This window comes from Myripristis murdjan, chromosome 9, assembly GCF_902150065.1.
Source record: "Myripristis murdjan chromosome 9, fMyrMur1.1, whole genome shotgun sequence".
Taxonomy (NCBI): domain Eukaryota; kingdom Metazoa; phylum Chordata; class Actinopteri; order Holocentriformes; family Holocentridae; genus Myripristis; species Myripristis murdjan.
In genome coordinates, this window is record NC_043988.1 from 4,688,078 (window position 1) to 4,715,682 (window position 27,605).

Here is a 27,605-nt window from a genome sequence, read left to right on the forward strand (position 1 = left end):
ACGTCACCAAACACGCAGCTCTGTGTTTTATTCGGTGTTCTCTGTTATGTCTTATTCGTATGCACGGACTTTAAGTTCCACAAACATTTCTTGAAGGCAAAGCTACTCTAAAGTGAGAAGTAATCGAACTGGTGGAGCCAAAGAGCCACAGTTTTCTGTTGAAGCTCAAGCTAGCCAACTGGTACTGTGAACACTAGGCAAAGAAAGAATTCAGGAAAAAAAAAAAAAAAACAATAATAAATAACTCAAAATGTAAATATCAGTGCAATTCTTTTCATTCATGCTTACCTAACACTGCCTGCAGGCTAGTATGGATAGTTTGAAGTTGGAAGGTCAGCTAGACTAGTTAGATCAGGTTTCCACATCTGCTCCTTACATATGTCCTATGTATGCTTGCCCTGCACTTTGTCTGTTTTTCTTGTTTTTTTAAGGGCTTAATGCTGATTGGTGGAGCAATAGAAGTAGATTAACCTGAGCAGGGCTAGCCTGGCAGTATGAAGCCATCAACTGACCAGGAGTGAAAGATATAGGACAAAGCCATATATGAGGACTGGTTTGGGAAATGCTGATTTACAGAACTTACAAGATTGTATTTTTTGAGGTTGTTGCAACAATGCTAGGCTACATAACCTAAACTACGTTCTCTTACCTCGTGGTTTTTTCACTGTCCAGTGCTGTTTGACCAGATAAGCTGTGCTGTTTGGCTCTGTCCATTAACTTTTGACTAAACCAGTGACATCATTTCTGTCTCCAGAGCAGCCCTACCTGAGAAATGTTTGTAAAATTTGACTGTAATTTCCTATTTGCATGAGTTCTTACACTGAAATTTAGGTTTTATTCATTTTTATTCATTAATTTATTTTTTCCCATCTTTTTTCGTTCTATGCGACACTAGACACTATGCAGTCAAATGTGGGCTTTGAAAACTTTGTCCTCCACATTTCAACGTGAATGTTGTTATCTAGCTCTCAGTGAGGTGGTCAAAATATCTGAGGTGGTCCATTCGTGTAACATTTATTCTCTGTGATTCAGTCTCACACAGTCTTGTGTTTCTGTGCTGGGACTGCTCTGCTCTTTGCAATGACATGTGTTTGGAAACTTAAGGATAAAGAGAAGACGGAGAAATGTACAATCGTGTCTGTTTGTTTCTCTGACTTCGCCCTATATGATTTATCCCCTTCCCCATTTTTGTTTTGTGCATGTACAGTTTTCTAACACGCAGTCGAGGTAACGCGCACTCTAGCAGCTCGTCCGTCTGCAGCGTTAACTCACTGTGAGTTATTACCTCTCTGTTACAATTTATACTGTTTAAATTCTCCCGCCATCCTTCTGTCCTTCCTCTCCTTTTTCTACCATTTTCCTGCAAAATCCTATCTTCTTGTGGTTTCACCATTGGATCATTATTGTGTGTTTAACTGTAACAGAGGAACATGGCAGCTCTTTTTTATCTATATCTATTCATAGAGTTGTGTCTTTGTTTCAGTGTTATCTTTAAAGATTTTCCTGTGATTGATAAGTGTCTGTGTCTGTAATCATGGAAACTAAATGTGATTGACTTGCTTCTTCTAGAGAACAGTTTCTCCACTGACCATACCTTTCCTTTTCTGCAGATCCAGAGTTACTTCTTATTATTGCATAGAGAATGTGTGATGTACTGTATGGATATTTACAGCAGCAACTGAGTTTTCTGTGTTGGTAAACATGGTGTTTTATTACTTCTTTGTTGGCTTTAGGCCTATGTTGTGCAGATGAAGGACAGAGATTGAAAGATGCTCTGCTCCATAGAAACAGAGGCAAATGCTGGGTGACTCAGCAGTTAGAGATTATTGAATGACCAGCATTTCTTCATAGGGTTTGATTGCTGTGGGTTTTTGAAAACCAGTACTAATACTGATAGTTACTACCGACATCAAACAGCCAATACTTCATAATTTGTGCTACTGATACTCAGTATTTTAATACTGAACTATTTTCATGCAAGGAAAAAAATACATGTATCCAGGTTTACACAGGAAATAATATGCATTATGTCATCAACCTGACCAAATCACAATGCCATACTGTTCATGGAAAGCTGCAAGCTGAAAAAAGAAAGATGTACTATAAATCTACATTGCACTGAAGATGACATGACGTTTTTACACAAAGATATGGGGAAAATCACATATGTATGTAGCTGTAACCACACACTCCCTATTACTCTTACAGTCATTGCTTTTACTGTTTACCAGTTCCACATAATGATCAATAACAAAATAGTACACATACTGCATATGAGAGAGTAAGAGAGAGATTAAAGAGTAGAAAGAAGCCTACCTCATGACCCCTTATACTTGCGAAGATACACAACATGTGTAGGACTGTAATTAATTAGGTATTTTATAGTGGGTCCTTAGCTTGTTTGTGAATGATCAAATGTTTTTGTGTCAAATGTATTTGAACTGTGTGCACCTTTCAGCAGAGTAATTACCTAATATTTATTGGCAGTTGAGTTTGCAAGTAGGGGACAGAGACATTGATGAGACCAGCCTATCTCTCAAATGCTGTGGACAAGATTTCTCTTATATTTTATACAGCATGTTGCACAAAGAGTTTGTCGGCACCACCGCTGCCTGCTCAAAAAAGCACAAGAGAGGCTTTTCCATCCTAGAATCTCAAATCAGATCAGGTAGTGCTTTAATTATAAAGGGGCCTTAGGAAGCAATAGTGCTTACAGCTGAAGCAATTTGAGCTTGCAGTTGGTGATGAAGAGGGGTATTTGCTTATGCGATGCTCTTTTCAAGCACTTGTTTGTGGCACAACTTCAGTTGCATAAATTCCTCACTGAATAAGATGGAGTGTATGTATTGTGCTCGGGCAACTGAGGTGTGAAAAATATGCCGAGTGCCTTTGCAATGTACTGAATCTCAGCCTGGAGTTATGTCCCAGGATTTTTTTCTTTACAGGGTGGAAAAACCTCTCACACAGCATTTAGACAATACAACACTTTTAAGGGATAGTTCACCCATTTTGACAAGTGTGATATTACTTTACTTCCCCCCCAGCTGTTCTGTAGCACAGTAGTGGTGCTCTCTTCCTCTCATTGTTACTGAGTGCTGGATACTGGCTGGATGCTCCAAATGCTAACTGTTAAAAATATTGGCTGGAGGGCTAACAGTTAGCATGTGGAGCATCCAGCCAGTATCCAGCACTCAGTAACAATGAGAGGAAGAGAGCACCACTACTGTCCTACACAACAGCTGGTGGGGGGGTGGGGGTGAAATAATATCACTTTTTTTTTTTTCAAAAAGGGGGAACTATCCCTTTAAACTTTCCATTGAAATCTATGCTAATAGAAACAAGCAAACCAAAAAACAAATAACAGTAATAGTACTGTTCAATATTGTTAATGCAATGATATATTAATGGACCAATATATTGGTCTAACCCTACTTTGTTACACTGGACATCTGTAACATGTAGTCACACACGTCAATCACAGCAAACACCTGAAAGCACACACATTGTTCTATCCTGTGCCAGGCAAGCTACACTGATTACAGCTCTTCAACCTGCATTGCCACAAGGATGTAGTTAGCGCTGTGTATCTTTGTCTCTGGTCCTCATTATTTCCCCGTTCCTCCCAGCAAAGGGAAATGCTTATGGTTTTGTTGTGTCATTTTGCATCTCTATTGTGTGCATTTTTCCCCTTGTCAGTCTCTTGAAGCTTATTCCCCCCTTGTGCTTTTGTCTGTCTACTTTAACCTGTTTCTGTCACTTTGAAGTCTTTCCCTCTGTTTGTTTCAATGTTGCTCCCTTTATGTGTTTGTAGGAGTTATGTCTGCACCCCAGTCCATCACTACCTGAGGTAAACCCATCCGCCTGCTAGAAAGGTGGTTGATAATGATTACATGCGTGAAAACATACATGACCATGTTCTCATAATTTACATTCTCAGACCAAGACAGCATAAGAAAACAGGGCTGCCCCACATTCTTGTCATACACCCCATGATATGGACCTTTTCTGTTCATTCAGTGACTGTTGTCCCACCTTTTCACCCAGCCCTTAAGCAACAGATCTTGTTTTGCTGAGGTATTACTCATATAGAAGGTATTGACAAGTGTGTATATGCATTGTCAAATTGATGGACTGTTGAGAACACACAAAAATCAAGACTGACTACATCTTTTGTTAATGAGCAGAGGAAAGCTAGTTTCTCTTGCTCATTGGTAGAGTGGAATTCTTTGATGAAAAGCCACATTAAAAGATGGTAATATGCCAGTTCCAAAGAAAACCGGGAGATGAAACAGCATGGTTTCTAGAGCATATAAAAATTGCATGTGTTCAGCCATTTCAAAGTACAGTTATTATGCATAGACATTGACAGGGCAAAAGTAGCATGCCAGAGCATGGTAATATGGCCATGCTTGGCTTCTATGGCACATTCATGGATGAGCCCTCTCCACAGTAGCTAGGGTCCTGAAGAAAGACCCTAGTGGTTTGCTGTGTTGAAAGCTTCATTGCACCTTGGTCATACTGTAAATCATTCAGCATGTAGGGATTATGTGTGTCATCATGAGGTTTGAAATGGCATACTGTTATGTGCAAGTTACTGCCATAAAGGCATGAAGTATCAAGTACATATTGAATGTTTCACACCTTGACCTAAACTATACCCCCTGTTGATGAATTTATTGGAAATGTTTTTATGCTTTTTAGAAATGTGAAACTACTAGCTCCAACAGAGGAGACCTTGAAATGAAATGGTGTGATGGAGTTGTGGATCTAGAAAATAAATTTCAGGGTCATTTATTTTGCATGATCAAAATTCCAGTGATGCTGATTTGTTTGTTTTTTTGTGCCCTATCGCTAGTAAGGAGCAGCAGAAATCGATGAAGATGATGTCGGTGTGGGAGCAGCGAGCCAACCGGCTAAGGAGGCACAACCTGACGAGCTGCGAGGCCCTGTACAGTGAGCTGGAGCCTGAGGAACGCCTCCGTCTCTCCTCGGCCCTCCACATCCGACCTGACATGATGACCCACCTGGACCGGCCGTTGGTTGTAGAGCCCCGCGATGGGCCACCGCTGAGCGGCCACCAGCACCACCACCACAAGCCCTGTATGCCTGAAGAGGCCGAGACTACCACCGACCCTCCTCCACCTCCTCAGCAGCCCCGCCGACATCACCGCCACAGGGACAGGGACCGGGAACGAGACAGAGATAGAGAGGAGATGAATGATAATGGAGAGACCGGCAAAGACGGGAGACACCACGTCCACCACAGCCGCTCTAAAGAACACGATGGCAGCCGGGGCAAGGAGGGGAAGAGCGAGAGATCTCGCAGCCGGGAGGGAGGCAGGAGGCACCATCACCAGAGCTCAGTAGATGAAGGAGGAGGAGGAGTGACGAGCGAGAGAGAGCATCGCCATCACCATTCACACCGGCAGTCCCGAGAGGGCAACGGGACAGTGAACAGCGGGGGTAGGGGAGAGCGAAGATCCCGCCATAAAGACAGCCGTTCGTCCAATAGGGATGGGGAGAGAAGTTCTAGGGGAGAGAGCGGGGCAAATGGGGAGAGGAGGAGACACCGGGCTCATGGATCCAGAGGCCAGTCCACAATGGAGGGAGAGGAGCCCGGCGAAAGAGACAAGACCCACTGTAACAGGTATAAACTGGGACTACAGTTATTGGTTAGTTTTTCTAGTTAGTTTCTTGAATGGGGACTTTTCCAGGATTCCCCTGGTGTTATCAGCAGCCAGATTCAGAAACAATCTCTTTGATATGAAATTCTGTATTTAGCTTTCTCCAGTCTGTATGATTGTCATTTGCATGTCATTTGCATTTTGTAAGGAAGATCCTCAAACAATTACACTGAAAGACTTGAAACTACATCAAAGAGTTTTTGTTCATATTTGGCCCTTGTTATGTTACTATGCAAAATCTCTTACATTATATTTTTGCAATAATTCAGCAGTATTACATCTATTCCTAATAGAATGAGATGTGAGCAAATAAAAAGCAGATGAAAAAATAAATAGCAGCAAGTAGTTTCAATGAAGATGTCCAGACTTGCAGTGAGCAAGTTGATAAAGACTTTGCCTTTATTTCAGCAACATGTCATGGGGGGACTAAGCCTCTAGAGCTCTGCTGTTGGCTGGAAACTGTATAGAACTTCTGTCTACATCTCTACGATGTTTCCAGCACAAGTTACAAGGACCTGAACAAATAAGAGGCAGTGCTGGAAAATAAGCGATGTTACCAACCATAGATGCTCACCACTTCTTGCCTGTAAAAAGATGGGAAAAGTACACATAAATAAGTAAACTCCCACTCTGCAAGATGACTGGTTCCCATTTTTGTAGCTATGACGCTGTTGGACCCTGTTAGGACACTTTGTAAGGTGGTACCGTTGGGTTGTTGCTTGCTCATTTCCAGTGTGGGTTAGGTGTTAAATTCTGTTTCTATAAATGTTTTCAGTAATTTTGCTTTATTTGTTTTGTCAGAATAGTCCAAATTTATTTTCCATGTTTATCCCCCGTTCTACCATGCCATCCTGTGCAAAAGTAACTACCAGTCAGATAACCAATTATACAAAGGACAATTACAATTGCCAAAAATAAACTGTTTGTACAGCAAGTGTTCTTTTGCCAGTTCTGCCAAGTCTGTTGAAGATATCATCTTCAACAGACTTGGCAGAGATAGATCATATCTTCAGCAGATGTGATTGAAAGACCCATTTTTAGAATAGAACAGAATAGAAGCCTTTATTGTTATTGTGTACAAACAATGAAAGAGGTTGAGACATTATTTGAATATTTATTATACACTAGTATCTTAGATATGAACTTTGTTCCAGGGATGGGTTTGGAGACTCGGAGGGAGACTCCTTGGCCATCTCTCCCCAGGGCCACGGGGGATCAAACTGGCCCTCTGACAGAGCTGAGGACTCAGACAACCAGAGGAATGTCAGACGGACTGGCCAGACCTCAATCCACATCCCTCCTGTGACCATCACTTCCCCTCCTGGAGAGACCACCCTTATACCGAGTCAGTACTGCTTGAGGCCAGCTTGATGTACTTACAATATTGTATATTTTAGTTACATTTTAGGTATTTAGCTGAACCTGTAATCCAGAGAGTTTTACAGTGATAGTGAAAGACATTTAAAGCTTAAATACATGGATTACTAGATAAGCGGCCACAAACAGGAAGTTCTTTAGTGTTTGTTTTAGTGTAAGGGACCAAATTGTAATTTTAATGCACTATAGTAATATTCACATTTAAGGATAGGTTTCATATTTTTCAGTCCAGACCATATTAAACAGTAGATAACCATTATAGTACACTAACTTTAGTGAAGATAAACTTACTGCTCTGCTGCAGCTTCTTGCTAGCAGTTGCTATTAAAAATGACAGTAGAAATATATAAAGGAAACTCTCAGCACAAATACATCTTGAAATTGTCCACCCAAAAAATACTTTTAAAAAGTTTGTGTTTAGTATTTGAGATCATGTAGCATTTCCTTGTATACATCCACATTGTTCTGCTGCTAGCCAGAAAATGCTACTTTCATTTGAACTCAGATAATCAGAATTTCAGTCTTGGAAATTTGAACAGCACTGCGTTCACGGCCTCTACTCTGAAAGAATGGAGGCTCATTTCTTTGCTCAGTTTATTCTTGTGTGCATTCCTTTAGCAAGAGTGAACACTTCACTGTCACAGGTCATAAATTTGCAAGAGTTTTTATTTAATGCCCCATTAATCGAAAGGTTGGAGCAAGCTCGATTCAAAGTTATATTTCTATAGTTTCTGTATATATTTTACACAATAGTCACTTTGAACTGGATTGAAATTATGAACTGGCCTCTGTGTCTGTTGATCAGCTAATTTGCTCAGGTTCTGTTTGTTTGTTTGTTTGTTGTTAATGTTTTTGGGAATAATTCATACTTGTCTAAAATGACACATGAAGTTGCTAATAATTACAATGACATGACCTCCCTCAGTGCTGCTGATCTGGTTTGAATAAGTGTAGGTTGCTGTGTCAGTGAAGTGCACGTGTTGCCTCACTGAGTATGTGTGTGCTCAGTGTTAAGAGTAGGTAGGATTTAGTGTTCAGCCGTCTGGAGGTGTTGTGGGTCTGTTTTCACATGAAGCATCTGTGATGGGGTTGACAACTCCAGTGATGTACCAGCTCTCCTTTTCCTTTTCCTTTTTCACAGCCTCTCCTAAATAGCACAAGGCATTGTTTGTTACATGAAATCCTTCGCGTTTGTTCAAGTTAACAGTGTATTAAAGAGGCATCAGTCACAGGAGAGTCACTTCTGTCCTTCGATGTCATACATGATCCATGCCTGCATTTCCATAATCAAAGCATCTGCCCTCACAGTGAACAGTATCGAGTGTGAGACGATGCCTATGAATGAGAAGAATCTGGAGGATCTGTGCCAGAGTGGACCCAAACCTATCCTGCCTTACAGCTCCATGTTCATCTTTGGACAGACAAATCCGTAAGTCAGCTCAGTCCACTCGCATCCTTTTAAGACCGACATGACAAGCTGTGGAAGTTATAGCTCAGTATGGGTTGGGCAATATCCGTTTTTTATATCATGATAAGATGAAATTTTATCAGCGTACTATGAAAATAATATCCTGAGGATATTATTACAAATAAGATGCATGTATGTTTCTAGACGTCTCTCAATATGTGAGATGGAAACAGGCTGGACAAGTCTAAATGTGCCCAAACATAATCAGGCTCTGGCAGAGCAGTCCTCTTACTCTAATGAAGAAATTATAATAAAGGCTGCTAGACTTAAAGAAAGACAAGTTGACCTTGTCTAGTGTAAACTGTGTGCTGGACGGGTTGGTACATTCGCTGAAGCAGTATCTGCTGCAGAAGTTGCAGCTGTGGACAGTGTTGGAGGGCTCTCTGCGTTTGACTGCAGGCTTTCCCCAGTGCAGCCTGTTGGTTAGGTGGTACAGTCTGCCAGTTAGCCCATCTATATGGTCTACACCTTGTAAGGAAACAGGCACAGAGTCACCTAACATCATGTTCAGCAACAACGACACAAACGGTTTTTCAACACAGTTTACCTACATCATACAGGTGCACCACAATTATTTTATTTTATTTTATTTATTTATTTATTTATTTTTATTTTTGCACAGTAAAAGCAAAACATCAGAACAAGAATGAAATAACAATAGATTGTGCAGGTGAGATACAGAAAACCCCTAGGGGCTTATAAGAGAATCCCACCTCAAAATTTGATTACATAAAAAAAGAAAAAATGTCAACAAAACAACAAAAAAGAGCAAATATACATTAAGTCAATGCAAATATATATTAAATCAATGCAGTAAATGTGTGTAAAGGTGTTTATATTATATATATAGGTGTTTATATTAATTATAAAGAATAATCCATCGTAAGAAGAAATTTCAAGTGCGGTTCTAATTTGGCCCTGGCCCTTCTGTTCAGATCATGGCATAGATGGATTTTAAAAACATGATGATCTGGTTTTAGAAACAGATCATCTAATGCTGTCCATGGCTTTACCCTCCGTGGTGTTCCTTGTTCACTGTTAAAAAAAAAAAAAAATGAAGACACGTTTACCATTGGATGTGCTAAAGTTGTATTTAGATGAAAAGCCTTGTGTAAAACGGGCCAGTCAGTGTATGGTCAGGTTGTTATTTAGAAAGCTGACCTCACTGTGTGTGTGTGTTGTCATAGAAGGGGGGTTGTGGATCTTGCTAGAGAATAAATGGCTAATAATATTCATACATTCTTTTTATGTGAAATAACTTTTCAGGTGTGTCATATAAATTTGTAGAGAAAATGAAATACGCCCACTTCAGTAGAAAGGGGATGATCGATAATATCTCTGTACTGACTGATACCCTCAGTGTTTTCCGATACCTCAGTGTACCATTACACCAGGTTACTGCCCAGCCCTCCATCTTGGCAAGAGCTGAATATCAAGCCTGCTGTTGTTGCCTCTCGACCCCCCCTCTCTGCTCCCCCCAGAGTAAAACCTGTCATCTTTAAATGCACCTCCTCAAGGGACTATAGTAGCGCTTTCCTTCTCTTCCTCTCACTAACGATGTCCATCTCCTCAGTGTGCTGTTAAACCTTCACATAAACCCACTGTCAATTAACCATGCACACACACACACACACACATCTAGCCCCTGGTAGCAGGTGTATCCGGTCAGTATGGCAGACGTTAACAGAAATGGTGTTGACTCTGGGTGAGGCCTCTCTGCTGGCTTGTAACCTGATAGGATGACCTGCATTTACAGGGTTAATGGTGCACTTTATAAAACTGCAAAGATGTAAGCAGCCCTCAACTGACAAAAATCATGGAATAAGCACAAAATGGTTGGGTCTACACAGTTCTCATCATCAGACCAAACTAAAATAAATCATGTGCTTATTCACATGTTTTGTCAGTTGAGTCTACACCACACTCATTTTTTGCATTCTGCACCTTTAAAGCAGAATTGAACTTTGACAGATTGTTGGATTGTACTGTTCCCGGGTGTTACATGAGTCCACATGGTGGTGAAATATCCTCATTAGTTGCTCTGTGCTCCCCAGGGCTGCTATACCAAAATACTCTACATTCACTAACACAGTGCAGCAAAACAGCTCCCAAACTAGCACTTTAAGCACATATACAAATGTGAACAAGGTGGATTATGTCAGTATAAAAAGTAACAAATGAAATGAAACGGTAGCTCCTGTCTTGTTATTTTCCTATTTGAATTGGAAAGTAGATCCGTCAGGTATCGTCTGCAGGAAATGTCCCCATAGTTACCTTGTGCCAGGAAGAAACAACCTGATAGTACTGTGACAAATATTTTTATCCTACAAAAAATTGGTACCTGGACTTGTTTTCTAAATGGGCATAATCCACTTCATTGCCATATGATGTTCACATGCTAAAAGTGCTGTTTTGGGAGCTGTTTTGTTGTACTATGGAAGTGAATTCTTGATGAATAGTCAGAGGATGAACTAATGAGAACAATTCACCACCATGTGGACTCACATAACCCCCAGGTAACTCTACAACCCAACACTCAGTTGTCAGTTTTGCTTTAAAGTATGTTTGTGTGGTTGGCAATATCATAAACAGCACAACAACACACAGATATGTGTGCGCTCGTGTGTCTTTGTCAACTATCTACCTTTATCTACCAACCTCAACCCCTTCTATGTCTAGAAGTGTGCCTACTGCCACATTCTACAAAATACAGATCATGTGTTTTTCTTCACAGCACAATATAGTTCTATTTTGTATATATCTTAATATTTTATATAGTTTGTCTCTTGTTTCATACTGTAAATATTTAATTCAAGGGCATATTATCATATCGCATGTATTTATTTATCTTTGTCTTAGTACATTTATTACTGGACAGCACATTGCTTGACTGTTCAATTCTTATTCATATTATGTATTTTTGTTTGTTTTGTTTTGTTTTTTGCTGCTGAAACAACCCAGTATCTCTACAAGAGACAGTAGTTTCACCTCTGTGCCACCTCTTACCCTCTCTCCTGCAGGGTGAGGCGATTATGCCACTACATAGTGACCCTGCGCTATTTTGAGATGTCCATCCTAGTTGTCATTGCTATGAGCAGCATTGCTTTGGCAGCAGAGGACCCTGTGTGGGCCGACGCCCCCGGCAACAACGTGAGGCACCACATGAACCTTGCTCATACACACATACAGTATACATACTGTACATGCTTTACTCAGACATACTTGATGAGTGTTTTTGATGTCCAACAGTGATATCCTTTTGGATGGAAGCTGCTGATAGCTAACATTTGTGTTCATATACAGTATTTTAAATCCATTTTCATTCCAAATACATAATAAATTAATAAATATATATATATATATTTTTTTTTCACAATTAAGAATTCAGTGTTTTGCTAGTGAAAAACCTTCTGAACCTGCATTTAGATCATGGCATTACTGAAACTCTGCTAAAAAAGAATATGCTAAGTTTAGGGTGAATATAAAACATTAGTTGTTGGACGATGACAAAAATAATTCATGTGTTCTTAGTAGATTTTTCACACACATTCATACACACACTGTCTGAAAAATAGCAAAACAGAATCAACAGCAGTGTGTTTGCAGGCGAGGAGAAAATTGGAGCGCTGTGTAAAGGCAAAGGAGAATGATTAGCTTTGTGTCACATCTCCGCTGTTCATTTGTTTATGTTTAATCTCTCTCTGCAGGTGCTCAAATATTTGGACTATGCCTTTACTGGGGTCTTCACTTTTGAAATGGTGATCAAGGTAAGTGCCTGAAAACATAAAGTTAAGACATTACAAGATTTTTCATTGGCTTTGACTGTGCTTTTTGTCTTCCTCAGTGTTTAACTGTGATGATTATGTATTTGACTATACTCTATCAGAATTGATTTTCTGGCCTTTTGTCAGCTGTTCCTGGTGGCGAGCCACACAACTCATTAGATTACTCCATTTACTGAAAGTACTTTAGTGTAATGAATGGGGAGAGGACAGTGAGGCACCCAGAGCCTCGCCCTTCCCATCAGTATCATGTGGGTGTGGTGCACCCAGGATCCCATCCTGTCCTGCCTCCTATCCTGTTTGAAACAAAAAGCAACAATCCAGTACATTTTCATATAAATAAATGTCTTATATCACAAAGTGATGTAACAAAATAGTGGCAAAAGTTATAACCATTTAATAACAGTTCACACCTGTTTTTGCTTTTTTTTTTTTTTTTTTTTGCTACTTATATACAATGTCAATGCAAAGGTGCAAATAGATGCAAATTTGGCTGGGCGACACAAATGACACAAAAACAGGAAAGTTGAAATTGAAATTTGCTGAAATTTTTCAACTCCAGTGGAAAATTCACGGCCGTATTTGCACAAGTCCATGACGAGAAACTTCCCTTGGCATTTGGTCAGAACACACCATCAGAGGAAGATCCTGTGAAGCAGGCTGCCAGCTGCAGTACTGTCAGAGTGGCTGTCACCACGCAGGACGCCATCCCACCACAGCCAGCTCACAAATTCATGCAGCCAGCTAGAAAGTGGTTCGACTTGTGTTTGTCTCATGATGACTTCATGACTGCAGGGTTTTAAAAAGCTTGGGCACTTTCATAGTCCCTTGTATTAATATCCAAGAATTATTATTATTATCTTTTTTTGCCTGTCCTGTGGGCCTAGTCGCTTACAGAAGAATAATCCTAACAAAAACTATATGTTTTCAACCTTACAAGCTTAAACCTGTAATAATAATTTATAGAAAAACAATATGTTTCCTGGCTACTGCTTGGCAACAACAATAAGAAGAGGAATCCCTAGAAACTTAAGCATCAGTGGCACTAACCTAATAAAACCAAACAGAAGAAATAAAGTAAGATCTGCTCTGAAGCAGCACCTGGCTTCAGGGAAAGAGGATGTGTCTGGAATAACAGCGGTGTCTTTGATCCAGATGGTGGACCTGGGCCTGCTGCTTCATCCTGGCGCCTACTTCAGAGACCTGTGGAACATTCTGGACTTCATTGTGGTCAGTGGGGCACTGGTGGCTTTTGCATTTTCGTAAGTCTAACTCTTAACTTGTCTAAAATTGAGAAAATAATTGTAGCAGTGGTTTCAGATTTCCAAGGTTCTGTTGGTTGGCTGCATTATTGTAATTCTGCATTATTTAACAGTTACATCTATCATGTTTTGCTGTTTTATTAACCCTTTGAAATCCAGGACCTTGTGTTGGGCTGGTATTTTGAAAGGCTTTATATTACCTTGTCAGCAAAATTCACTTTTCTTAATTGTTATTTGTGTGTGCGTGTGTGCGTGCGTGCGTGCGTGTGTTGAAAAAAAAATAGCTCAGGTTTCAAAGGGTTAAATGTTTGTTCAGAAGTATTTAAATGCACAAAATCTGACATTGATCCAGCATCACTGATCTGATGCTGGATCAACAGATTTATTTATTTATTTAAATCAAGTGAATTTGCCCAGGTCTCAGAGGGTTAATGTTAGTATTACATATTTACTGTGTCTTAAGTGTGTATGAATGTGAGGAAAGGCCCTGTAGTTTTGTGAAAAGTCCTCTACACCATTTAACTTACCTAGGTTACTAAGGTATAATGTACTATGAATTAACACAACATCTCGTCAGCCAGTCAGTGCATATGAAGTCGCAGGTGCAGACTTTCCAAGCAGGGTTTTTATCAAGGGTTGTAATCACTTTAATGAATCGCACATGATCTGCACATTTTATCATGGCAGAGCAGGGATGTGATCAACACAAAAAGCAGGGAAACGGCAGCAAAACAAAAATCTTGCTTCACTTCCTTCACTGAATGGCAGATGAAATGGAACTGCTGAACAAATTCTGGAAAAGAGAGAAATGTGTCTGTGTATGTGTGTGTGTGTGTGTGTGTGTGTGTGTGTGTGTGAGAGAGAGAGAGAGAGAGAGAGAGAGATGTTGTGCTGGGTATGTTACTGACATGATCCTCTCCCTGTTTCTGTGCCGGGATCGTTTTGAAGGAGCTTCATGGGGTAATGCCTCCTCTCCCTCTCTCATCTTGCCTGTCTATGTTTCTCAATGTATGTATGTGAGAGAGAGTAAGCTAACATGGTGTACACTGCAAAAACAAGTAATTTTGTCACATATTCAGTCTTGAATTTTTTTTTTATTATTATTATTTTTTTACTTATTAAAAATAAGTCTGAAATTCACCCGCCAGAGTGAGATGGTGTTTCTTGTTTCATTACAATTAGACTTTAACCATTTCCATCAACCAACTGGCAATGTCTTGAAACAAGGAACGCCATTCCACTGCTTGCAAGGTAATCATTTTTGTTTATTTGAAAGAAATTCCTGATGCTAGTAATATATAGTCACAGATATTTTCTCACCTCCTGTCAAATTAACTCTACTTATTTTGAAGGAAAAATTCAACTTTAATACCCTTAGATGTTCTTTGTGTGTGATGCAGAGTTGGAGTTAACTTTTTTTTAGTGTACCCACTTTCCCTCAACCGGCCTCTTCTGCCTCTACTTCAGGCACTGATTTTCTGTCTTTCGCAGGATCACCTGCGTCTTTTAATCTAAACACAGCATATGTTGTAGCTGCATTACATTCTGGTCTGTTGAGGCGATTGTCAGTAGAGAAACTGGTCTCTTCTGCCTCTTCTGTGATGGATTTCTCCCTCTCTGATTATCAGGGTCCTATATTGTCTGGAAAAGAAGAGAGAGTATGGGGAAGAAACGCATTTCCAGAATGTTGCTTGTATTTACAGTTTTCTAGAAAGCATAGTTCATAATTTATAATAATAAATACATCATAAAAGCATCATATTTCGATTTTGTTAACATTTATTTATTGAGTGGGTGGGGCAGAGCGACTCAAACACCTGTCCATATTGCAGCACACAAATTAACAGTGGCACTTGCTGCGCCATCCCGTCCAAGGCCACAAGATGGGAAAATGCAGGTTTTCTGAGAAAGGGCTTCCCCATCCTAAATTTTCAAAATGGTTGGCACAGGACCCTAAAACAGACAAAAGCATGGTGCAGTCAGTTTGTGGGTCACTGAAGTTTCTCAACACAGCCAATGAAGGGAAAGTCATTGGAGATGTGTCTCTCTTTCTTGTTCCACAGTAAAGTGAGTAAACGCTACATGACTTACTTCATTGTAGGGATTCAACTTATACAGATAGATCCCAAAAACTGACACTGCAACTGTCATTGCAACAGTTATTTTTAGCATAGCAGGTTTAATAAAAATGATTTATATTGTGTTAGGTTCTTTATTGAAGTTACCTTCCCAATATTAACTAATGACCTTAGATCATTATGACCTCTAGTAACCCCTTGCAGAGGGTGACTTTAAGTGGTCACCCTCTGTGCTGTTACATGTTACAGAATATAACATGCAACAGCTGGGAGTATTCACATGCATGGTAAACATGTAGCTTTCAGGAGTCTGAGATGTTAAACATCAACTGAAAAAAATCCACAAAGATGTCTGTAAAAGTCTGAAATGGAAAATGTGTAGGAACCATAGAAATTGAATGGGTAGAACTGCCGTGGACATTGGAAGAAGTGATGCATGGCTGACAGAAACATGTTCCATTTTCACAAGGAAATGAAAAAAAAAAAAAAGAATTGTGAAAATAACCGTGTGGCTCTTGATTTTGATTCAGTTTATGAAATCTCACCTGGTAGGCTATTGGTGGCTTTGCTAGAACATAATTCAATAACTTTGTTAACAACAATGCTGCTAATTAGGATTCATTTAGCGCCCATCTAATTAGCTAATATTAACGCTAGTCTGAGATAGGCTGTGAATTAGCTTCCAATAATTTTTAAATCACATTAGGCATGTGTCTATGATTTTAATTAATTTCATGCATTACTTCCCCCCTTCGTTGTTTCTGAGCTGCACACATCATAACACAGAGATCCAGGGAACAGCCAGGTGTTTTTTTGCCACAATGAAAGTTTCAGTAAAGATATTTAAACAAACTCCTGTACTGATGTGGTGACATTAGTGAACACTATCGCTGTTGCCATGGCAACGTGAAAAACCTGGAAATCCTCTGAGTAGCCATGAAACAAAGGCCCCCAGAGGCCCACGCCGGTCCTATCCATTCAATTTCTATGCAAGGAATCCTGGACTGTCGAACTGACCTTTACTATTCATTTTTTCAAATGCTGAAACATTATCAAAGTCCATTGCAGCTGCATTGGTCCTATCTCGACGTAATACCATTGTTTACCTATGACCAGTTATGAACACAAAATACACGCTGTGCTCAGGTGTTCTAGATTGGATTTTTCCTTCAACAGAAATTAGACTGTAAGACTCATATGAGATGAAGTTACTTGTTAAGACGGGTATATTTTGCAGTGTGTGCTGTTGTGCCTGGGACGCAACTTACATTTCGTCGCCCATCTCCCATCTTCCCACTCTCAACCCTCATTTGCTTGGCTATTGATCCTCTTTTTCCATGCTCTCCTCTACTTTAGAGGGGCATGTCACCTCTGTCTGTTCATCATCCTTATCTTCCCTTTGCCTCTGATGGGAGGCATTTTCACCAGCACCTCGCCTTGCTGGAGTAATGGATGTGCTGCTTGGACTGGAATGATACCATCAATTTCACATTTTGTATTATTAATTCACCAAAGGCACACTAATGTAGCAGACAAGCAGCTGCCGGAGGGCATGAGTACACTCCTAGTGAATATTGATCTTCTCCGTTGACCTGAGCATGCACATTAGATAGGCTATTTGACATGTATGCTGTCACTCCTAGGTTTTTAGTGGCTGCTCTATGACTGCACCGTCACATCATTGCCATATATGTGCAGTATATGCCACACTAACATACTTGGCCTGTATCTGTCAAACACAGTGTCACGGATCGGGGATGTATTTATTGACTTGGTTCCAAACTGTGCTGAGTAGCATTTGTGAATTTTGTTGGTTTGTTTTAATCCTACCTGTGTGTTGGATTGGTGGGATTTGCCCCTCACAGCAGTGTCATGCCTACCATACAGTTTAGACAATCACACGAAAGTATATGAAAGTCAATTCTGCATAGTGTTCTATAAACTGCAGCCAATGCCGACACTGTGTGAACTGCCCTGATGCAGTAATCCCCACCCATCTGGTGCTTTGGTGGCAGCTTGAAACCAAACCCAAAGAATTATTTGCAAATGCTATTTGACCCTAGTTCACTCCCATATTGGCGGTGACAGACAGGAAGTACTTCTTGATGGACAGCTGTTATTCACTCATTCTCCATGCATGTCTCTGGAGCTTGTTCTGCCTGTCATCCATTTGAGCGACTGCCTGTGGCAAGAAGCAGGACGAACCACAATGTCATCCTTTAAAGCTGAATCTGTGAATCCTCATCATCTCCCCTTCCCTACTGGAGCCACTGGAGGGCTCAGCTCTGTCTGCAGCCTTTGGTGCATTTCACATTTGACGCTCCAAACTGCAGAGCTGCCTTTAATGTCAGCCTCAGATGCTAAACAACAACCTGGTTTTTGGGGGATGTAATCAAATTTTTGAGATTTCTCCAGAAAATATTGCGAGAAGCCTGACGTTCTCGCTCTTGGTAGGCGTTTGCTCGCCTCCCATTATGTTTTGGTTGATACTGAGACGTTTTAGTGGTGTGCACTAACAGAACAAGAGCTGAGCAAGTGCCAGGAGTAACCACAGACTGAAGTGATTTGTGTTTCTTCAGTAATACACTGCCTCCAAAAAATAACAGCCACATTCAGCAAACAATCACCCTTTATTTTCTGTCATTATAGCATATTATTTAGTCCATTTAGTGGTGTAGTCCATTCTCAAATGGGGCTTAAATCACCAAATTGTCTGCTACCAACCATTATATACTGTGTCTGTACATACAATTTTACATCTGTTTTCATCCACAGAAAGTATTAAGGTGTTTTGACATTTGATGCAAACATTTGATTTATTTTGTTTGTGTGTGTGAAGCATCCATAATGTGCTGTACCTTGTGTTTTACCACTGTTTTCCCCCAATTAGATGGCAACAAGGTGTGACCAGGTGGGGAACCCAATGCCACCCTGAACCCCACCCCCACCCCCACCTAACCTTGTACCCTAACCTTGTACCCAAACCCTGTTTTACCCAGCCCCTTCCCCACCTCCAGCCCCCTTGATTTCTCATTCTTGTGCTGTTTAGATCAGGTTCATTTACATGAAAAACCCTAATTCGAGTGAATCAAATGTCTTTTCAATACAATAGGAATGTTTGTCTGACAGCTTTCAACTGAAACCTGCCGCTGTACTTGCCAACAGAATCAACAGTTTATACCAGAATGCTATTTAGCCATTGTTTGGGGGCATGAACTGCCAATTAAAACAAAACTGATATTTTTTTTAGAAGCTAATTACTTCAGTAATAGCCAAAGAAGCTTTTACATTCATGCCACCAACTATTAAAAGAGCAGGTATTGAATTTTTCAATGGTTGATATCTCATTTTGGAATGAAAAGTTTAATGTAGTGATTAGAGTCTTAGAGAAGAAGTAATTGTCCTTTTGTCATAAACTATCCTGATCTTCCCACACAGTAACCAGCTTCAGCAAATATTTCATTTTCCTCTTTTCTAGCCAAACCACATTAAGTACTTTGTTCTATTTAAAAAGCACCCTAAGATAGAATCTGTTAGACCTTCCATTGTGGGACCTGAGGTAGAGCCTTCCACCCCTCAGATCAGCTCTCAGCACCAGTGGTTCTCAACCTAGAGGAGAGATTCCACAAGACATTTAAGATAATATGGGTAGGATGGTGAATGAAAGGGTATGAATTACAGAATATGCAGGTAAGGCAGGTTTCTAAAATACAAATGTGTTGTGTTTTTCACTTTGATGGTAGGTAAATTTGCCAGGGGCTATATGAAATAACAGAAACACCTAAATATGCATGCATGCCATCCTGAGTAGTGAACACTTGACTTTTTTTTTTTTTTTTTTTTGAAAAAAGAAAGAAAACTGCTGGAGCAGCAGGATTCATTCTGCTGCTGCATGATCATCATCTTAGAATATGGCAACTGTCTTTGCAACCTAGAGTGCTCTTGACCCTGTAAAATGACCTCATATTCCTTGGCTATAATAATGTATGACCATGAAGAACAATAATCTGACCTAAAGACTCCCAGTAGATATCTTGTCTGTGTAGCTGCCTTTGTAATGTTATTTCAGAGTTAAAGGTGCAGAGGTAAGGTTTCTTCCTGCCCTTTTAAAGAGATACCTTACCCATAATGCATAATTTTTGCATCAACTACTTACTGTGTGCTGCCTTCAATCCCTGACAGGAACAGTTTACTCACAAGCCTTCATGGCAAACTTGTATTCCAAAAATGCCAGCCATTTCTGATCCAACTGAAAAAAATGACCCAATTCAAATAGGAAAATAAAAAGAAAAGAGATGTTTAATGCTATCATTAAACTTTGTTTGCATTAATCTATGTGCTAAAACTATTATTTTGGGGCATAATTTGCCACTTTGTGGAAAGGAATGGAAAGTAAACCCAAGTACAACCCAATGCTCTACCAAAGTTCAAATTTTCTACTTTATATGAAGAATGTAGGTAAATTCACGATGTATCTGTCGGTAAAACTATTTTACTTCACTTTGTGTGGTGTTTCTGTTATTTTGTACACCCCCTGTAGGGTTCTTAAAATAATTAAAATACCCTGAAAACAAATCACATAAAAACTCAAATAAGTCATTTGGTATCCAAGTTCTCTGTTTTGTGAGTTTACACGAGAACCAAAGGCATTGATTGTTTTTTGGATTGCGAGCTCAAAAGGTTGAGAACTTTTCTGTGAGTCTGTAAGACAACTGGCTTGAAACACAATCCTTTGTCACCTGAAGAGAGAGAGGGAGAGAGAGAGAGAGGGAGACTTCAGAGAACTGTGAAGTTAAAAATAGGGCAGTGCTGAGACAGTAGAAGAGGGATTTTATTTTCAGGATCCAGCTCTCTGCTCTCCTTCCAGGAAGATGATGAACAGCCCTGGCCTCAGCCACCTTTGAAGCTGATGTCCTTATTATCAATTTAGACCCCCTGCCCGCACCCCCCAGCCGCCTGAGGAGTTTTGTCAGATTACAGCCCCATGTAGAAAACCCAAACCACACTCCCAGTCTTACAGAGGCTCCACATCACCTTGCTTTTTCTCCTCCCTCTTTGATATACCTGTGGGGTTCTTTGAAAGCTATCAGAATGTCTTGTGTGGTCATTCCCCCAACCCTCCTTGTTATTGTGTGAGTGTCTGGCCTGAAAACCTCTGGCCCTACTTTACTGTCAAAGCATGCTAGACTAATGTGCATCAGAGCATGAAACATCTTGCATGTGTTATTGGAGTAGAGGGATCTCAAGAGGGCCATAGAGAAAGACAGAAACCACACTATCGTGTCACACGGATGCCATCCTGCTCCACAGCTAATAGCAGCGGCTCTCAAAGGGGCGTCCTTATTGTGTTCCAGTGCATCAGCACCAAAATATGGAATATTTTGGCTTCACTGTAATTTAATTCACTTGAAATGATTCCAATTAGTGAATATTCTGTACAAGAATGACTACTTGAAGTTTCACTCTCACCGCTGCAGCTCATACTATGCATAGGTGGAGCGGTGTGTTTGAACTCTGGTGTGTTCAGCTCATTTACACAAGTGAGAACAATACAATTTGAACTGAGAATATAGGTCTTGGTCCAAGAGAACTACAGTGTGGTTTGTTAGGATTAAGAAGGTAATCCAAGCCAAAAACAAGAAATGACCTCAGCACAGAAGAAATTATGGGTATCAGGAGACATCTGATTGGTAGAAGGTCCAATTTCTTGGAATGCCAGGCAGAATGAAATATGTGCAAACTGCCATCAGGACTGGTCATATTCAGCTGTTTTTGTTATGTTTTTAACTTGTATGAGACCATTATGAAGTATGAGATCGCACCAAAGAATGTAACTTAAAGCAAAGGGTGCAGACACGTCCTTTGTGTTTCAGTACAAGTTATCTGGGCTAGAATCACATCTCTAACCAGGATGACAGGTTACCAAAAATCTGTACAATAAACAAGTTACTTGTACGTTAATATGACTTTTTAAGCCCTGTGTTCCTTGTGAATGGGCGGTATAAATCTCAACCATATAACAAAATTGTAATGAGATGAACTTTCCCATTATGGTTTATAGTCCAAAGAAACTGAACTCTAAGGATCCTTTTTTGGCACACGGCACAAAGTGTAGTTAAATGCTGGTGTGCAGTGGCCAGTGGACATTTAAGTGCAGTGACTATTTATAAACTACCACATAATTTAGATTGTGTAAACAATGTATTCAGTATTTTTTTTCCATTCTGAGAGATTCAGATCAAACAGTCATATCACATAATGGGGGTGTTCTGGTTTTTCCATAAAGGGGGGTGGGCGGAGATTGCAAAATACCAAGCAAAATCATCCATGGCTCCAAAATTGCAGTGCACGTCCAGATTGATAACAACACCCCTGGTACTGCACCCCTCCACCCACCTCACCTCACAGTAAATCACCAAAATCCCAAATAGGCTCAGGGGAAGAGGATCAATCACTGCGCTTAAGGATTTCACTTCACTATGCCTGTGACTACTTGAGTTTCACATGTGCACCTGTATGGAAATAGTGCCCCAAGTGTGCCTGCACCCTTTGGCGATCCAATACTGAATCAACAGCAACAAAAACCTGGTCATACAAGGTGTCCTGAAACTAAATCAAATGGGGGGTCTGTGGCAGTAAAATAATTGAGAGTTCCCGTTTAGAGAACAGGACTAGAGAGACATGAAACAGAGATTCACTGATTCTGCGGCGGTATTCTGTCAGTGTTCTCCTTGTTGGTTTCATAATTATGTCATTTCTTGGACAAGTTGTGAGATGCTTACAAGATTGTTCACTGCTTCAGTAGACAGAAAACATAGACTGCAGCTACTGTAGCTGATTTACTGGAACAAGAGAGACCAAGAACAGCTTCTTATAAAGTTGAATGTTATGGTTGATAACTTACCATTTCACTCTCAAGCTTCAAGCTTTGCTTTTAATTATATGCATGGGTAAAATTTTATGTTATTAATATACTTTAATAATGCCTCAGTATCTTCCTTAGAGCGTTTTAACCACAAACTTTATTATAGCTTTTGCCCACTTTTTATTTAAAAGATAGTAAGACGTGACCTGTGACATTTGCTATCTGCATGTTCAGTTTCTCTTCCTTTGGAAACCATTTTTATTGCCATTTTCATGGTTCCCCGAGGTGCTGATTCAGCACAGGCACATTAGAGGGTGTAGCAGCACGGCTTTCCATGAGGTTTTAATGAATTCTGTAAAGAACTCTTGACATCAGAAGATTTTGGGCTTATCCATCCTTTGTGCTTGGGATTTTAGATTCTGCCCTCTTTTGTTGTTTGTCATTTAAGACTCTTGGTCCTCTATGTCTGACATCCTCATTTCCATTTCTTCTCTCTTTTGTTGATATCATTTGTTGAGTTTCAAAATTTGAATAGGTTATTCCTGTGGTCTGCACAGTCTAGTGATGTTGTCAGTTTAGCCTGTTTCCCAATTCATTCTCTGTGGAGATGTTAGACTTCATGTCTGTTGGCATCAGTTTATAATTTGCAGATTTCTGGCTTTGGGAGAGACTTGTTTATGCTGTTGAGTGGACTGTTCTAGACCATAAGAATGACTTCCAGGAATCCTCACATCAATTAATGTTCGATTAGCTTAGAATAAATAGGAGATATATATGAAGACACTGCTTCCCTCTTAACAGAAATGCTACTGTCTCTTGAACTGCTGATTACAGGCTGTAGTAGGTAAAATCATGCCCTGAATGAACAAAACTCCAGTAGTACAAGTACAAGTGCTGGTCTGGGAACACTGATGAAGTCAAATGAAACTAGCAAAGACTTAATGGGATCTGACCTTGGTCATATAGCATATTAATTGTGAACAGTTATGTGGTTCCATGGGTGTCAGACAGGCCAGGGTTCCCTCACAAGACTGGCAGAGCTTCAAAAATTAACTGAATAATTTCCAGAACTGATCAAGTTTGTGAATTGCACCAGAAAATCTAGAAGCAACATGGAATAAGTTGTTGTTCAAAACAGATAGTTACTTCAAGTATTGTGATCATTCTTTTCTCTTTATCTACTGTATAGTGTGGAGGACTTCCACATCAACCAAAATCTTACAGTTCAGTCAAGGAATTAAGGTTTGAAACACACATACAGAATTTTAAAATGCGAACTGTGTGGGAAGACTGAATATGGGGCAAGTTTTTAAAAAGTTTGTCACAGGAAAAGTACTTGAAAGTCGAGCAAGTATACTTGTCTGTGATTCACAACTCAAAGGAATAATACGCTGCCTTTTTGACAAATCAGCTCTTTGATGAACTTTGTTACATGAACACATAGACAGTGCGCTGAAACGCTACTGTGTTTCAGTGTGAAGTCAGTAAATCAGGACACCGCAGAAGGTATCCCATCCTTCTTTTTGTTCAATGTTGAAGTGCCCCTCCTCTCAAAAAAGGGGGTTTCTTCTGTGTATGACCCTAAAATATCTGACCTTGACTATACTGGCTTGTACCTGTGCAAAGTTTGTCACCAGAGAAGTGTTTTTTCAATCCTCTGCTGAAGGTGGAGGTGTGTGCACACCCCTCAAATCTGAGATTCAGATGTACCCCAGACATACTTAATGAGCACATGGTGTAGAGTTATATCTAAGCCATTTTAAGGCACAAAGGGGTGTTTTTTTCATGGAAAAACACTTCTAAATATATATTATTGATGGGTAGAGATAAGTTTTTAGGGGCTTAATTAATGATTGGAGGGGGACACTAAGTTCATCAAACAGCTTCTAGCAAGCCCTCTGCTTGTGAGCCACACTTTCTGATAAAGACTTTTGATAAAAAATTTTTTAAAACATTTGACAGAGAGGAGAGAAGTACATTGAGACACCGAAACTCAAAGGGTTTAAGGGGGAATGAAAAGGGAATGAAAATTACTTAAGATAGCCTTGATTTATGTCTTTGGATGTCTATTGGAACAATGACAAATATATACAGAGATTTTTATTTTTAAGAGTGCCTTTTTCCTCTCATTTTGGTGTCCAACAAATGGTTTAATCGCCCACAATATGTATTTTCCTTTTAAAGGCAAATTGGTATCAGATTAGCACTCCCGTTCAAGGCTTCTTTATGATTAGCAGCCCTGATGCACAGCCTGCAGTGTGACTACATTTGCATGGAGAACAGTGACACTGGATTGAACTGAAATGGAGCTCCCATTACAAAATCTTTCTGCCAAATAGCCACATCATTTGCATGTGTTACAATGTTGATTTCTGATGTAATCCAGGATTACATGATACACAAAGCTGAATGGTAAGGAGAAGCATGTACATGTATGAGTTTGTTTGTATTGTGGAGAGTGTACTGCTCAGGAGCAACAAGGTACAGCATTAACCTCCAGCTATCTTCATGCTTACCATTCAGCATAGAGTTATGCCTATGAAATCAGTTTAAAAATGCCATGCTAAATAGTGTGCAGTCTTTCCTAAGAGATTCTTGTGATTTAAAAAAAAAAAAAAGTAATGCATGAATCATAATGATTTACTTAATAGGACTGATTTTTAGATAAAGTTGTTGAAAGCCTGCAAGATTCTGTAATGGAGGCAAGGAGCAATACTGCAATTACAAACAGTGAAGTAAAAGTTAATTACAAACTTCAAACAAATATCACTTGGAAACACAGGAAGTGGCCCTGTTACAGTGACAACATTAATTGTAATTGGCTAATCCAACCATGTATAGCTATTAATGGTCTTTTTGTTTGGTTTTTAGATTATCAGCCTCTCTATCATGCATTGCTTTGTTAGTCTAAAATAGTAGATAAAATCATGGATTGTAGTATATATATTGCTCTGCCGCTATTCTGCTGAACATATTCCGAGCTCGGTTTCCATCCAACAATTTATTTATCTGTTTTTTTTTTTGTTTTGTTTTGTTTTTTTGCAAATGATGTTGTATTATTGTTATCCCATATGAGCACCGGGGGTTTTAGGGACACCAGCAGTGCTCCTTTTGTATTTTGTTAGAAAATCTGAATGGGCACCTCAAAGTTTGATAAAAAATTTTATTAAATTAAATATTATTACATTTTATTAAATTAAATACAGTTTGGTACCAGTTTCTTTAATTACATCCTTATACACTACTTTATTACTAATAAAAATAAAACAAAATTAAAACCAGTTTTTCATTTTGTTTACCTCAGCACTTGACATTGTTAGCTGATCATTGCTGCTTGTGCTGGGCATTCTCTTCCTTTGTATTTGAATTGCTTGAGGCAGAGGCAGATCATAGTCAAACCAATGTCATATGAACAATACAAGTCAGCGCTGAGACAGAAAGACTGTAGAGACCGTTGAATACCAAAGTGCTGTGGTAGCACAGTGTTTTTGTAACTCAAAAATTGGTGAACAAAATAACCCACAGAGCTTTCCATTGTCGGATGTTCTGACTCCTGAGTTAGAACTTCCCAGTTCCGTGATGAATGCATTGACATTGACAACTGACATGGACGCCACAAGAAGCGAGAAAAAAAAAAAAAACTAGGCTAGCTATAGCTCATCATCTTCACTGCTAGTGCTAGGTCCAGTCATCAAAATAAAACACACTGCTATCTATCAACGCTATCGTAAAATAAAGAATACAGAGAATGCTATATTAAAGTTGAATGTGTTTTCAAGTAAAAATCCCAAGTAAAAAACACTGTTTATTGCTGACTGTGTTGTCCGCCATTTTATTATGACATCATTTGAGTATTTTGGCAAATTCAAAACTTTCAGATCTTCTCTATAATTCTGTCTTGAAGTTCTGACTTAATTTACGTTCCTTTGCACTTTTCCATGTAGGAGGTCGAAATTATCCTAGTTCTGAGTTTAGCGGAAAACTCCACTCTCACTTATCCACTGGCCCGGTGTATAAACCAACGTATTTCACGTGCTACACACAGAGGAACTCTTCCAAACCTAATGATGACATCATCCCTAACATAACTTTTCCAACACTGATTAATTCTTGAAAGTCTGTTCCCATTTTTCTCAAGGAAGTGTTTTTTTTTTTTTTTTTTTTTTGGACATTCAGGAAGTATATATCTATATATTTGCCTCAGCCCAGCTGATGAAAAGACACCTAAATCACATCTCAGGTTTTGCAGCATTCCAAAGGCTTGTGAAAAAGTCACTTGATAGTTGGATGGAAACAAAGCAAGTGTGGAACAATGTTTGTTGACAGCTGTGTCAAAATCTAGCCTGAAATTATCCTGCATTTACACTTCAGCAATATTAGTGGTACAGTAAGGAATCGTATAAACTGAATGCTCTGTTAAGATGATATCTTGTAATTCTTTCTGCACTCTAATAGTGTTTGCTGTTCACAGGGGGACAAAAGGCAAAGACATCAGCACTATCAAGTCTCTGAGGGTTCTCCGAGTCCTACGGCCTCTCAAGACTATCAAGCGTCTGCCAAAACTAAAGGTTCTGCCCGACACGTCCACCACACAGCACTGATTTTCCCTGACTTGATCTTGGTTTATTTAATACCATATTTAAGGTTAGTCATACTGAGATTAAGGATTATCCCTAACACAAATATGTGTGTTTGCACATGTCCACAGGCGGTGTTTGACTGTGTTGTCAACTCCTTGAAGAACGTACTGAACATCCTCATTGTCTACATCCTCTTCATGTTCATTTTTGCCGTCATTGCCGTTCAGCTCTTCAAGGGAAAATTCTTCTACTGTACTGACGAGTCCAAGGGCCTGGAGAAGGACTGCAGGTTAGTCCACACACTGAAGTCTGCAGTGTCTTTTAGCTCATAAACCATGTCTAAACTGTCATTTTAAACATTCTATAGAATTATTAACAAGACAACGCTTGTAGAGGGTTTATGAATGGTTTATAAATGGTTTATGAATGGTTTATAAATAGGTTATTAATTAGGTTATTAGGTTATTAATAGGTTATTAATTAGGCTGATGCAGGCTTCCTATTTGGCA

At 39.6% G+C, this 27,605-nt stretch overlaps 1 protein-coding gene across 1 annotated transcript in view; it reads left to right on the plus strand.

Annotated features, from left to right (window-relative positions):
* cacna1ba (calcium channel, voltage-dependent, N type, alpha 1B subunit, a) overlaps positions 1-27,605 on the plus strand; it is a 150,698-nt gene that overhangs the window by 89,678 nt on the left and 33,415 nt on the right. Inside the window, exons 19-29 of the mRNA XM_030059364.1 lie at positions 1,208-1,273; positions 4,856-5,647; positions 6,839-7,029; positions 8,370-8,490; positions 11,550-11,679; positions 12,237-12,296; positions 13,467-13,573; positions 14,522-14,533; positions 18,542-18,562; positions 26,988-27,084; positions 27,225-27,385. Of these exons, the coding sequence (XP_029915224.1) occupies positions 1,208-1,273; positions 4,856-5,647; positions 6,839-7,029; positions 8,370-8,490; positions 11,550-11,679; positions 12,237-12,296; positions 13,467-13,573; positions 14,522-14,533; positions 18,542-18,562; positions 26,988-27,084; positions 27,225-27,385 (1,758 nt within the window). The remainder of the gene's footprint in view (positions 1-1,207; positions 1,274-4,855; positions 5,648-6,838; positions 7,030-8,369; positions 8,491-11,549; positions 11,680-12,236; positions 12,297-13,466; positions 13,574-14,521; positions 14,534-18,541; positions 18,563-26,987; positions 27,085-27,224; positions 27,386-27,605) is intronic.